The 13569-nt window shown below is 35.7% G+C and overlaps 1 protein-coding gene across 2 annotated transcripts in view; it reads right to left on the bottom strand.

Annotated features, from left to right (window-relative positions):
• The window catches only part of HIBCH (3-hydroxyisobutyryl-CoA hydrolase), a 43653-nt gene that overhangs the window by 22001 nt on the left and 8083 nt on the right, over positions 1-13569 (bottom strand). For both annotated transcript variants that reach the window (XM_040603059.1, XM_040603060.1), the window contains exon 7: positions 124-202. In XM_040603059.1, coding sequence (XP_040458993.1) covers positions 124-202 — 79 coding nt within the window. The remainder of the gene's footprint in view (positions 1-123; positions 203-13569) is intronic.

Genomic DNA, 13569 nt, shown 5'->3' on the forward strand with positions numbered 1-13569 from the left:
TCACCTCCAATTCCTTTTTAAAATTATTTCATCACTGCTTTCAGTCAAAGACATTTCATCCCGATTACACAAACAGTGAAACTTTAAACACATTAACACATGATAATCTGTTAAAATACTTACCTATTGCTGTTTCTGGCATTGCAAAAAGTGTCTTTTCTGTAGCAACTCGGAAACATCCATGGACTGAGAGGCCAACTCCCTATGCATGGAGCACAAACAAAGAAAGCAGTTATAAAATTACTGTTAAAAATAATTGTAACCATAATCCTGTGTAACACAGCTCTTGCTTTGCTCTACAATTAAAAATTATTAGATTTACCACATCTTACAGAATCGGGCATGAAGTAGCTGTGGAATTCAAGAGTCCTCACATACTTCTACATGTTTGGGGTTTTTTCCCTTTTCTCATCCTTCTTAGTTCTAGTGACACGCTCATTTCATGGAGGGGGAAGGTGTTTTTGTCAGATTCTTGTCTTTCTCTGCAATTTGCTATACGCTTACCCAGGGAAGTGGTTGAGTTACTGTCCCTGGAGGTACTTCAAAGAAGTGTACACATGGTGCCCAGGGTTTAGTATTAGGTTAACAGCTGGACTCGATGATCTTAAATGTCTTTTCCAATCTAAATGACTCTATGATTCTATGAAAACATTAAAACACCTTTTACGGTTCAAACACTAATAAAGCATCATATTAGCTTTATGATTTAGCTGCAATAGCAGTCTGTGCTTTAAAAAATTGATGAGTCATACAGAGATTAACTTCATTGCTTTGCTTTACATACATGTAATGCTACAATCATTCCTAAACCAGCTTCTAGAAGTCTTAAATGAAATGGAAATGTGACTTCATCGCTTCCAATGCTTTTTCTGTATCATAACAGCATATTTTCACTGCATTTGGTAAAGCCTGCTGTTATTTTTATGCATGTTCAGCAAAAATGACAAGCTTTTTATAAAGATAAAAAATACTAAAAAATCATGCCCGTTTTGCTCTTTATAATGCTTAAATCAATTTTTTAATCCCATATCTAAGAATACAAATACTATATCATAAAGCATTTTTTCTAGCTTATTTTCTAGACAAGCAGAAGTTTGTATAAGGACTCAGATTTTCAGCTTAAGTAACAAAGACTAAAGTGCAAACTCCATGAAGAGAGCTTCTCTTCTAAGCTTGTTCTTTTTCACAGTGATAAAAATAACTGTAGAGTTTTAATAATAAAAAGTTGAAAGACGTAATTTTCTTTTGAAAGAAGTAATTAAATCAGATTTCACTTTCTCAAGTGCTTAAGCCATAACTGGATTTGTTTTCTAGATAGTCTTTAAGTTTTATAGTCTAGATAACAGCTTAATTTCAGATGTGTACTTAAAAGACTAAAACTATACTTCCTTTCTTGCCATTGTAAAGAAAATTGCACAAGTACGTCCTTGCTTCTTTGAAGAGCATTTCTAAATAATCCAACATTAAGATAAAATCAGGAAAGACAAATTACTTAATGCTTTGAGGGTACAAACCCCAGTAATTTATTAAACTGGCCATTATATGCTTTTGTATGTTTATTTGCAGCTTCCCCGATGGTCATTTTAACACATACACTGTGCGTTTAATCTTCTCCATCTAATACAGAAGAGGACAGATGCTTATTTGTTTAATAGTGTCCTGTGTAAAGAAAAAACTCTTCCAGTCAGAAGCCTAAATAGATTCCTCCTCCATTTCTGGATTTTGTACTTTATGTTTTTTTAAATCTAACTGAAAACTTACACAGCTAGAGTCCCACCTAGGAGGCTCTTCACACTATTAAAATATCTCCAGTTGTGCTGTAGTTCACTCAATAATCCCAGCATTTACACATACAATTCTTGATGCTATAATGTCTTTATTAAAACACACTACATCCTGCACTGTCAGAGTCCTACATTTCATGATCTTAAAATTACATGCTAAAGTTAACGTCTTCCTTCAGACTTTTCCAAGATAATAGATTCTTACGGTGCATCAGGCTTGTTTTTTAATCTATATAGTTTATCCTCATACTGGCATGAAAATTCTTTTTTTCCCACTGACAGCTGAATGTTTGAATTTTGTAAAGGATACTTAAAGAATGAGACTAGAAGTTAAAAGTTAAGAAATTAACAAGCAATAATATGAACAATCTTTCTGTAGGGTTTATTTACAAATTAATCAAAAACATAGATAAGAGCACAAATGGTGGTCTGACAGTGTTTTACTCGAGGTAGATTGGCTATGAAGGTGTTTGGTTAAAAAGATTTATTACTACATGGATATTAAGATATTAATCTTTAAAACAGTGTGTAACAGCTAGACCATTAGACTCAGTGCACCTCAAGGAAGCAGAAAATATTACAGGCAGCTCAGTCTGAATTTCTCAACAAGCTTCTGCAAAAGCCAGTAAAGTATCTGAATTTTACATCCCATACACATGATTTTCTACTCAATCCCATATTTCAAAAGCCATTAGGTGACTGTGTATATAAAACTTATCATTTATTTCCATTTTTGTTCTCATGATGAATACAGAACCCTATTAAAAGTATTTTTCTAATGAAAAATAAAATGCAAATTACTGATAGATAGAGAAATAGAACACAGCTACCATAAATCTTAAAAGTGAAGTTGTAGCCAGAAGGCCGTATTGTCTTAAATTGAGAATGACCCATATTAGTAACTCATCACATCTAGGGAAGCTATTAACAAATTGAGGGCCACCACAACAGAGAATCATGCAGAACAAAATAAAGATGCCCTTTCTGAATGACATGCGTAAACATCTGTTCACATACAGAAAAGCAGATCTGTGTCACAGCGAAATCATAAATCACACTTTTCTATTTACTAAATAACCTAACTCAGATTGTAAAGGAATCACTGCCTAGGAAAGCACAAGCAACAGAGTAAAAGACATACAAACAGAAAAGGCCTTCAGGAACATTGCTTGTATCATCTTCACTAGGCTGATAAAGAATTTTCAGCTGTTCAAGCAAACAGCTTTATGATAATACCGACATTAATATTGTCTACAGTGAAAGTCCTGTGGTAACAGTTCATATCCAGTAATTAGACTCATTTTTATAACTGCATAAGAATGCAGTTCCTGGTAAGGCTAGAACCACAAAAGAAATGTGGCAATTGACAAACAAACTGAGCATAACACAACAATATATCTGAACACTGATGTGTAAAAATAGCTGAGGTACAGCAAAAATGTTTCCAAAAGCATTAGTTGGCAAAGTAAGTGAGTGGAATTGATTCAGGAAGTAGCAGGAGCTTTATAGCTATGTTAGATCAAAAATCACTGATGTAAGAGTATTACCCCCTGCATCCAGGCACAGCAAATCTTAAACTGAATCAAAATTAATCTTTGGTCATCATTAATGTTATGGACCATTCCAAAGAGTATAATCCATTTTTATCTGTAGATGCTAACAGACAAGATGATGTAGTGAACCAGAGCAATGCAGCGTAAGAGATCAATCTGGACTAAGAATATCACTTTCTTTGGTTAATGACATATAAATCAAGTCTATACCAGTATTTAAAAAAATATCATTAAAAAACAGTGCTTTTTTGAACTTTTAAATAATTTAATGTGGTATTTTAAAACATAAAATATTAATGTAATATAAATATAAAATATTAATTTCCACAAACTGATTATGTATTAGAGATTCTCAGCCCAAATTCTTACAGACGTACAGCAGCACAATAGGCTGACTGGAGGTAGATTATCTGTAACAATACCTGAAACTTTAGTCTTCTCCTGAGCCCAAATTGTTTACACAAATTTATCCAACTACATTAAGAGTAATAATTTACGTTAGGTTTTTCTTACAGTGAAACCCGGGGAAAAAAACTCCATAGGCCATTCTGTGCAGCAATGCTTCTACAATGAGTGCCCTTTGTCAAAGGAATTTAGATTGATTTTTTAAAAGCCCTGTTTTGATTCTTCTACTACCAGCCAAAACTTATCAATGATCTCAAACCATTTTTATTAGGGTCAGTATGTGCAAGAGCTGTGTATTTCCCCTGTGTAATCCAGAGGGACTAATCCAGTCTTCTGACAGTGAGCACCCACACTAGTGTTGCAGTCCCAGCAGGCAGACCATACAGAAGCCACGGTGGCAGTTAAACACGTGCCTTTGCCGCAGGGACTGAGTGCCTGCAGGTTCATGTCCTCCCTTCCCATTACGCTGCCCCCCCCAAGGCAAAAAGCAGCAGGTTGGACAGTTTGGTCTCATGGTCCAGTCTGGCCCACAGACACTGTGGCTTGACAACCATGATGCAAAAACCTCTACCAAAAATTCCTGATTACTCACAATTTTCTGAAACAACTCATTTCCACAATTAAGAACGTTTTCCTTGTTTCTTTTTCACTGCTGCGTATTACTTTCTAAGACTCACATTTAGTAAGCCTACAAAAACTTCCTGGCACCAACAGTCAGCTATGGCTGTTAAATTCTCCTTCATGTTAGAGGAAGCAGAGGTTTTTATGGACACAAGACTTCTGCTGCAACAGAAAGAAAAGAGAAGATGTAAGAAGACTTAGATCTGAAAAGCCTATAGCAAAAGTAATAAATTACTAGCAAGTGAAACTTTTTCTAGTGTTAAATTCGAAAGCATTCTTTTTTCCCCAGTGTTGCTCCTCAGTGTTTCCCTATACATCACCAATCAGGTATGTTCATAAAAAGACAGAAAGTGTGGGGTTTTTTACTATTTCTAAAATTTTGGAAGACAAGCTCTGTCCCTTTGTCCCTCTGTCACCTAAAAATGCAGCTACCACAAGAAATCTGTACGTACAACTCCCCGCATCTTAACGTCTGCAGGGAGGGTAGGCAAGTGGGAGGGAACCCATTCTGGCAACTTGTAACAATGCATAACTAAACTTTTAGGTTTTACCTCAAAAATGAAGAAATGCTTCTTGTTCTTAAAGACAGACACATGCAATAGAACTTTATTTAAACAGGGGCACAGTGATTTGGGATGACAGGAGTGAATCAAGGGGATTTTGTAATGATGTTCCATTTCTCAGGAAAAAGTGCTTATAAAGTATAAAACAGATCAAAACTAACTCAAGGAGAAAATGAGCATTCACATTCTTCCGGAAATGATAAAAAATAGCAGAAATATGAAAGGATGGAGAGGCAGCCAAAGATAATTCTTTTCAGAACTTTTTCTCCTTGATCTATAATAAAAGGAAGGAGAGGGTAAAAATGAGATAATGCTCAGTTTAAGACTAGGCATCTACATGAAGGCCTAGAACTAGAGAAACATAGTGGAACTGTTAGCAAGAAAGAGTCTGGTGTTAAATGGAAAGAACAAATCAGTGCAGAAGCCTGCAAAAATCTCTGCAATGACAGTCAACAGCACATGGGTAAGTAGGAAAGCCTTCCATGAAGGCACGAATAAAACCTCCTTCAAGCATACGCAGGTTTCAGGAAAAAGTAATAATCTAGAAAGCATAGCTTAGAATTTCACCTTTAGTTTCAGAGTAGACAAGTGATGTTCGCTCTGTGATGTCGTTGCACAAGAATGCGAACAGTTATTCTGTAATTCTAACATACTAAGTGCAGTATGATTGTATAATGCCGATTATAATCTGTACAACGTCTATTCAGGAAGTCTGCCTGCCTTTTCTGAGTGTAAAACAGTGGCATCTATTCCTTTTTGTAGTGTGCATTAAACAGCTCAGCCATTGCAGAGTTGGGAGAGGAGTTTTACTTAGTGCACCAGTACTGACCCACAATTTAAAATGCTTGTTTTCAAGACAGTGCTTTATGATAAGCCCTTTGGGGACTAACATCACATGCAAATCGGAGAACATTCAGTAGTTATTTTTTGTTGATGTCAAGAGCTGCTGATATTATAGTCCGATTAGCTACAAAATGAAGTGCACCATTTGTCCCTAGAACCACACGCAGGAGCTTAGCAGAGAGACTAACGTGCCAGATGGTAAATATACTGTAACATCAGCAAAGAGTGAATCCTTTCTTAGTATTGCCTCAGCATTGTTTTCAATATCCTATATTACAAAAGCTAAGTGGTACACAAGTCAGCCTTACAAACGTTTGTTTCAAAGTACAACAAATAACTACTTGCAAAATCTGTATTCTATTTTATAGTAAAAACTGACTTCAGCTTTGAAGCATTGGCAACAAAACAGGCCGCTAACTCCTATGTGGTACACATGCATGAGTTTCCAGAGGGAGGGGGCGAAGAAGAGAGAATCGGAAAGCAGCTTATCTAGGTTTAGTATGACAATTACTTTTACTTCAGGGCAGATTTTAGAGCATAAATTAAAGCAAAACCAAAGATGTTCAAGTTTCAGAGCATGATGACTGACAAGAGACATGACATATTTATAGAAAGGAAGAAAAAGAAGAATCAGAAGTCTGAAAAAGCACTGACATTTTTAAGTTCCAGTTTGCTAGCTGTAAAAGATGGTTAAAGTGGTAATAATGTCCATATGATATGTAAATTAGTAATTTTTCATGAACTTTTATATGCTGCAGTTAGTCACCCAAAGTACATTGTAAGTATATACATACATTAATAATAAGCAGAATTTCCTTAATTTGCCATAAAATTTACACCACACACCAAACAACAAATGAATAGCTGTTTGTTCTGTGAGCGATATCCACCCATGCACTTCATGAATGCACACTCCTCTAATTAAAAAAAAAAAAAGTGTTTTTACAGATATGGTGTTTAAAAAGTGGTATTTACAGATACAGTTAATTCTCACGTTTCCTAGTTTTTGAATGATAATCTCAATGCTGCTATCTACACCTCTGTACAAAACACATATGCACACAACTTACATGAATACATCCTAAAATCAAATAAATAAAACAGATGGAAAGACATATAACATCATGGAGGAAAACAGGGAGCTTCTGCACCATTATATTTTATATGCTTGAGGAATAACAGAAGACACCTAACAAAGTTAAGCATTTACACAGCAGCTGCAATTATTGCAGCCTATCATATCTGTCTGCCTTCTTTTTCTGCAGATTCTCTATTAACAGCTCATAGTTCAAGTGAGTTCATGATGAAGTAAAGCCATCAGTTGTCTTTACACTTCCCACCTTTCTCTTTTGGTCTTCAGTTACTTCAGCTAAACATACTGAAATGCCAATATTCAGTGGTTCACAAGATTTTAACTTTGGGTTTAGATACAGACTCACAACTTTTATTTAAATGCTTTTTTTATGGAAAAAGACAGGCGAACATCCAATGTTACGTTCACAATGAAATTGTTTCACTAGTCTGCAAGCAAAGATAGACAGCAATGCCAGGAAACTTGTCCAGAAGGAAAGACTCTGCCTGCGTACATGCCCATACCCACAAACGGCAGAGAGCGAGCACAGACCCTTCTTTCCTACTTTTACATCACTGGGAACTGGCTTTAGTAGTGGGCAGATTCAGGCTGTGGAGCACTGACTCTTTGAGATGTTCCCTCCTTTTCCTCCTCCTACCTACTGCAGCAGTCCAACTAGCTGTAACTCAGAGGCTAACTCATGAAGCCCGGGAATAAAGAATTTTATTTGTATTTTTAATCTGCAGCATCCAGAAAGGGTATGTTTTTCCTTATGCTGCTTAGGTCTGGCTACAGAACAACAGGCAATCAAAAAACCAAATAATTCCATTTTACAAATATTTAATTTAAAAATCAGTATTGATGTGCACTTTTTTAAAACATATTTTGGAAGAAATAAGGAAAAAATTTTATTTGCAAACGTATGCCAGAAATTTTATATATATGTTGGTAGTGAAAGGAGCATTCCTAAAGAGTTACAGCCACACCATCTGGATAAAAATGGGGCAGGATAAAGAGCTATTGCTCAACTCCAGCTCTGTTGTGTACTGGAACTCTATCGATTCTATTGACTACAATGTATAACGTACAAGCTGCTCATGACATCACTACCAATTTACTTGATAAGAAATATTAATGTAATAAGAACTACTGACCAAATCCTGCTAAAGTGTAAGTTTAGACGTCTGCAACTATATTGGTTGAATCCACATGGTTATTGTACCAAGCCTCTGACAACATCGTTCAAGAAAACATACTAATTCAGCTGTTGGAAAGTGTTTGCTATAAATTACATTTCTAGTCTCAGTAAACTCTCTTAAACTTGTACTGTTTGTTTATCTAAGCCCTCATTTTCTTTGATGAACGTGGTCCAGATCTGTCAGAGCACTCTCATACAGGCAATATGTTACATAAAGTAACATACAGACATTGTAATAAATCACCAATACATTAAGTAAGCAAAATACTGACTGAACACCTTCACCTCAATAACATTTCAATTTAAGTAGTTTAGAAAAATGCAAGATTCAGCTGATATTTTGAATATTGAATTGGAAAACTTTTAATATGTTTTTTTCCATTAAAACAAGCATTAGAAAAAAATGTTACAGTTTAAATTACATGCAAGCAGCGCTAAGTGTAAAAATACCCCTAAAAATACTCCTGAAAATTTACTTTACCTCTCCTTGTAAGAAATTCCTTCATTTCAAGAACTGGCCTTCTTTTCACATAATTCTTATTGCTGTGATTGAGAATCACTTATATCATAAACACTGATTCCTGAAAAAAAACAACTTCATATTCCCCAGCAGCTTTCAGCTATTTATTCCATGTAAAAACCTCAAACTGCTAAGAAATAAGCGAATATGTTTTTTTTCCATATGGGGCAACCATAAGTAGGCCAATTCCTATTGTGACATGACAACATGTATTTTTTGGCAGCAAATATCCCTAAACACACACAAGAGCACAGAGGACTAATTATTTTTTTTAAACTATTTTCAAAAACTGCTGATTGATTTCACCAGCACTTGTAGTTAATCTAATATTTGGTATGTCAGGCATTTACTTTCACCTACTGAGGAACTTTGCTACCAAGAAAATTTACACATCTGATGTATCAACTCTGTCTCCATAGGTCTCAGAACATTATTATAGTTAACACTGAAAATAGAGCAAACATTACTGAACAAACTTTTATAACTATAAAACTTTTTCAGAATGTTGCCAGGTAAAATTTCACAAATATGCCAGACTAATATTGAAATAAAACACTGCAAACTCCCTCCAGAAAATTATTAAATAAAATGTTGATGTCTTCATTGATTAAAGCAGAATAAAAGCTTAAAACAGAGAAGCATTCTACTTTTTCCTGAAGAGAGTTAAAATATCATCCTTCTCCAAAAGTCACATTCTCCTTAAACCCCTACTAAGACAAATGGACTGTACATGATGCAACAGAGAATAATTACAGAGGGGAGATGCAAACTTCAACTAAGCAAATTTCTGCCTTAAAGACCTACATATCAAGTCCTGAGAGCTAATTTACAAGGGAAGTCAGATTCCTCTAACAAAGTTAGCCTCTGTAATTTTTTGCTGAAAGTGGCACTAACATAAAAAAGAATTAAACCGAAATACTAGGTACTCTAGTTCACTTCTCTACATAAAAAGATGCAGTAATTCTGAATCTGCATCCAGAAGGGAAGCTCGGTTAGATGCACAACAGAAGGAGTATTTCCAAACCACAGAGCAGGTTCAGGAACTTGGCTGTATCTGTTTCTCTGGAACCCCTACAAAACCCCCTGGTTAAAATGACATTGTCATTCAGCGAGCAGCATTCTGAAAAAGCTTCATCTTTTGAACTGCAAAGTTTCTGTTGCTTCCCCATACACAGCATAGTTTCGTGTCATAAATAAAACCAGGGAAACAGCCTGGATGATATCACTATGAAATGGAGGGCACAATCATCTGAAAGCATGTTAAGAGTTACCATCAGTCTGCAATCAAACTGAGCAGGCACCCTAGCTGAGGTCATCCAGAAGTCAATTGTTAATGAAGTTTTATTTGGTATTTTCATTATCTGCTTGGATGATGAAATAACAAGGATTTCTCTAATTTACAGATTACTTCTTTGGATGGCAAACACTCTGAAGGGCAAGATCAGAATTCAAAACCATCTCACTTTGGAAATCAGGTAGAAACTAATGACATGAAAAAGAACTACGCTTAAGAAAGCAAAATCAAATGCAGAGACTACAGGTATGTTTTCTACGGAACAAATGCCTAGACATTTTTCAGAGGTCTCTAGTGACTGCGAACTTACACCAAATAATAACACAATGCTGCTGCCAAGAGAACTACTTTAGGTATCATGCTACAGCAGAGTCTCTACCAGCAGGCACCAAAGGGCTGATGTGTACCCAGTCAGCCTGGATCCAATACACCTGGGAAGCCTAATCAGCCTGATGTGGTGGAGCTATAAAAGGCAATGCCAGTTGATATGGCACTTCAGTTTCTTGAAGGAGAAAATGAGTACTATTTTTTCTTTTCCTTGTAGTCTTTGGGGAAAAGGGTAGCTCCAAAAGACTGACTCTTTGACAAACAAGTTCTGTTCAAGGAAGAAGATTTAAAAATTGGTAAAAAGGTAAGTGATAAAGAAATGTACTGTGATGAAAGTTTATGTTACGCAAGGAGGAGAGAGGTAAGACTAATAAGTTTTAAGAATAATTAGAAGCAGTGGCCTGCCAGCATTGGATGCTTTGAGAACCTGCAATTTACATGGGCTGTTTGTGAGAGTATCTCTGTAATATATGGAGGATAATTATTCTGCTCTACTTGGTGCTGATGAATCCTCCAGCTGAAATGTTGTCTAATCTCTGGTAACAAACTGTAAAGTACACAAATTGGAGAGATTCCAGAGAACTGCAAGAAGACCAAGAGACTTAATCTATAGTAAAGGCTGAATAACTACCCTTATCCCTATTAAAGAGAGATAGCTAGGAGCAAGGAATGCAAGTGCCTCAAAATGTTCTTAGAGATCTGTGACTAAGACATGCCTGCTAAAGACTTACATTCAATGCTAGGGATTCTTAACTGGAAACAATAACTAAACACTCGGATGGAATATCTAGAAAAAACATAATTTCTGCTGTTGAAGAGTTCTAAATGCATTCAGTGAAAACCTGCTAAGCAATCATCTAGCTATATTTAACCCTACTTCCAGTGCAAAAGAATTACCCTGAGTAATTAATTGTCCAAAGCCAAGAATTCCTATATTTGAGAACCAGTCTTTACTCATATGTAAAAGAATAACTATTTTGGGGTCTATTTTGTCCTCGTTAATACTTAAACACATAAGCATTCAATAATACTAGACAACAGGCCTGAAACAGCAGCAAATTTCTTCTCACAAAGCATAAAATGCAACAGTGAAACTGATCGCCACAGGCGTTTCTGAAGACCAAGCCTACTTAATATCAAAAAATACTAGATGAATACAGGGGTGAGTGTGATTACTTATGGTTATTTAACATTTTGGTTCTGAAATAAAGCCTGGCTCAGGAAGTTTCTAAATCATGCATGCTCTAGGATGTGATACTAAGGAAGAAGGTACTTTGTATATGCTGTCACAGATTCCTCCTAAACTAGAAGCAATGGTCTTTGCTCCTGAAAATTATGTACTTCTGATTTGGCAATATGCTACTAAAGTTTTAAGTATGCTTTACGTGAAGTTAGTCCAGTGACCTGGAACATGTCCATTAACTTCCAAAATATATGCTCTGTATTTATGTTTTTTTCTGTCAAATATTTGCCTTGAATTTTAACCCAATCATCCAAAAGCCACCACTCAGATCTGTCTAGGGTACTTTATTTGGTCTGAAGCAAGTTTGAAATACATTTTTATTAATCCTTTTAGTCTATTAGAGCATCTGATGCACATTTTGTGCCAAAACCCTATTTAAAACCATAGATTTAGACTGAGCTTATAAAGCATGCTTCTATTCATCTCCAAAGAACTCAGGAAAAGATTGAGACTTTTCTAGAACCAAAAGCCCAAACTTAGGACCTCATTTACAGAACATAGTATTATTTTTTTTTAAAAAGTATGTTTAAATACTCTGCATTTCTTGTCTACTATTCAGGTATTTCATTTCAAGGAAATAAAAATCTATGGATAGATTAGATAGACAGAACTAAAATAATCTGAATAATAGTGTCCAGCAACATGAGAATACATGCTCAGTGTTCCCTTCAACAGTATATGCCCTTTACCAGTAGATGTGGTGTTTATAACTTGTTTCACTATTTTTTTTAGTAAAACGCAGTCATCTTTCCTTCATCAAACATCCTTATCACTTGAAATTACTGTTCTGAATAAGTACAAAAAAAAAAATTAAAGATGTATTTTCTATGACTTATATTGAATATCAATTTTTGACGAACCACGGGAGCATAGACGAGAAGGTGCAGAAAACAAGCTCCACAGCCCCATCTGTTGGCTAATTAAGCTCTCCAGTAAGCCACCTACCAGCCTTTAGCCAGCAATGCTGAAGTGGAACCAGTTCATTATTTTATTTTTTTTTTTTTCCAAATCACAAATCTATAGTATCTGTGCAGCAGTAGCAATTCTTACTATCTGAGCACATAACAACTGTGTTTCTAATACACTTGTACGAATTTTATGTTAAATTAGAACAACAGAGCACTTGATGTGCGTAGTGCTGCTTTTTTTGAGCAAGGTTGAAATTGACTTGCTTGCATTTTCATTCATAGATAAATGGTCTATAGTGAAATTGCAGAATTTAAGAGATATCCTGTGATTTTTAAGCCCAAGCTAAAACCACTTGCTTCTAAAGTCAAGGGCTTGAATGTAATTTTTTTTTAAAAGGCATTTTCTGTAGTTTGTAATTGACAAGTGTTTCTAGCTCCCACTAACTCATAGGGTTATGAGCTCGTATGCTCAGATCTTGAGCATATGAAATAGATGAAATATGACCTGACTGTGTTATAAACATAGAACCTAGCATCTGAGTGACTTAAAACAAAGGTATCTCACTATACCATGAACAGAATAACTCCTTTGTATGAATGCAGTTCTAGTGAATAATTACGGTAGGACAGACTACTTCCATACAGCAAGCAGAACAAGGTAACAGTATGACCATAACAAACTCAAGGGCAGTTCTAGAGGATTTAATCTATAAAATCCATCTGCAGTGAACCTAGTTGTACAACAACAGGCAACAGTGCTGCAAGCCTTAAGTTTTGTTAAGGTCAGTTGTGATGAGACTCCCAATGTTGAAAATGGTGAGAGAAGAGGGTGGGGGAAAGATGGCAGCTAATGCACTTTCCCTATGTAAGCACTGGTCCATTTAGAGGAATCAAAACAGATCTTACAGACAGGGAGGTCATTGCAAGGAAAAGTGTAAAAGACAACTCCAAACTAACATAAAACACACAAAAAATTATCATCATTGAGAAGTATTACTGCTGACCTTTGTTAATTATCAGCAGATACTTCCATGTACTGCCAATGGGAGGAGGGGGGAAGGAAGGACATTATCTCAGAATAAACTGAAGCTGTATTAACAAGTGCAAATTAAATAGCACTCAAGGTTAAAAAACAAACAAACCCCCCACTTTTAAAAGTAGTCTGGAACTTGAAGCCAACCTGCTTGTTCCCCTAATTTAGGCTGTGTACTTGCTCAATCAAAATCTAGGTCCCCTAC

This window comes from Falco naumanni, chromosome 8 (assembly GCF_017639655.2).
Source record: "Falco naumanni isolate bFalNau1 chromosome 8, bFalNau1.pat, whole genome shotgun sequence".
NCBI classification, from domain to species: domain Eukaryota; kingdom Metazoa; phylum Chordata; class Aves; order Falconiformes; family Falconidae; genus Falco; species Falco naumanni.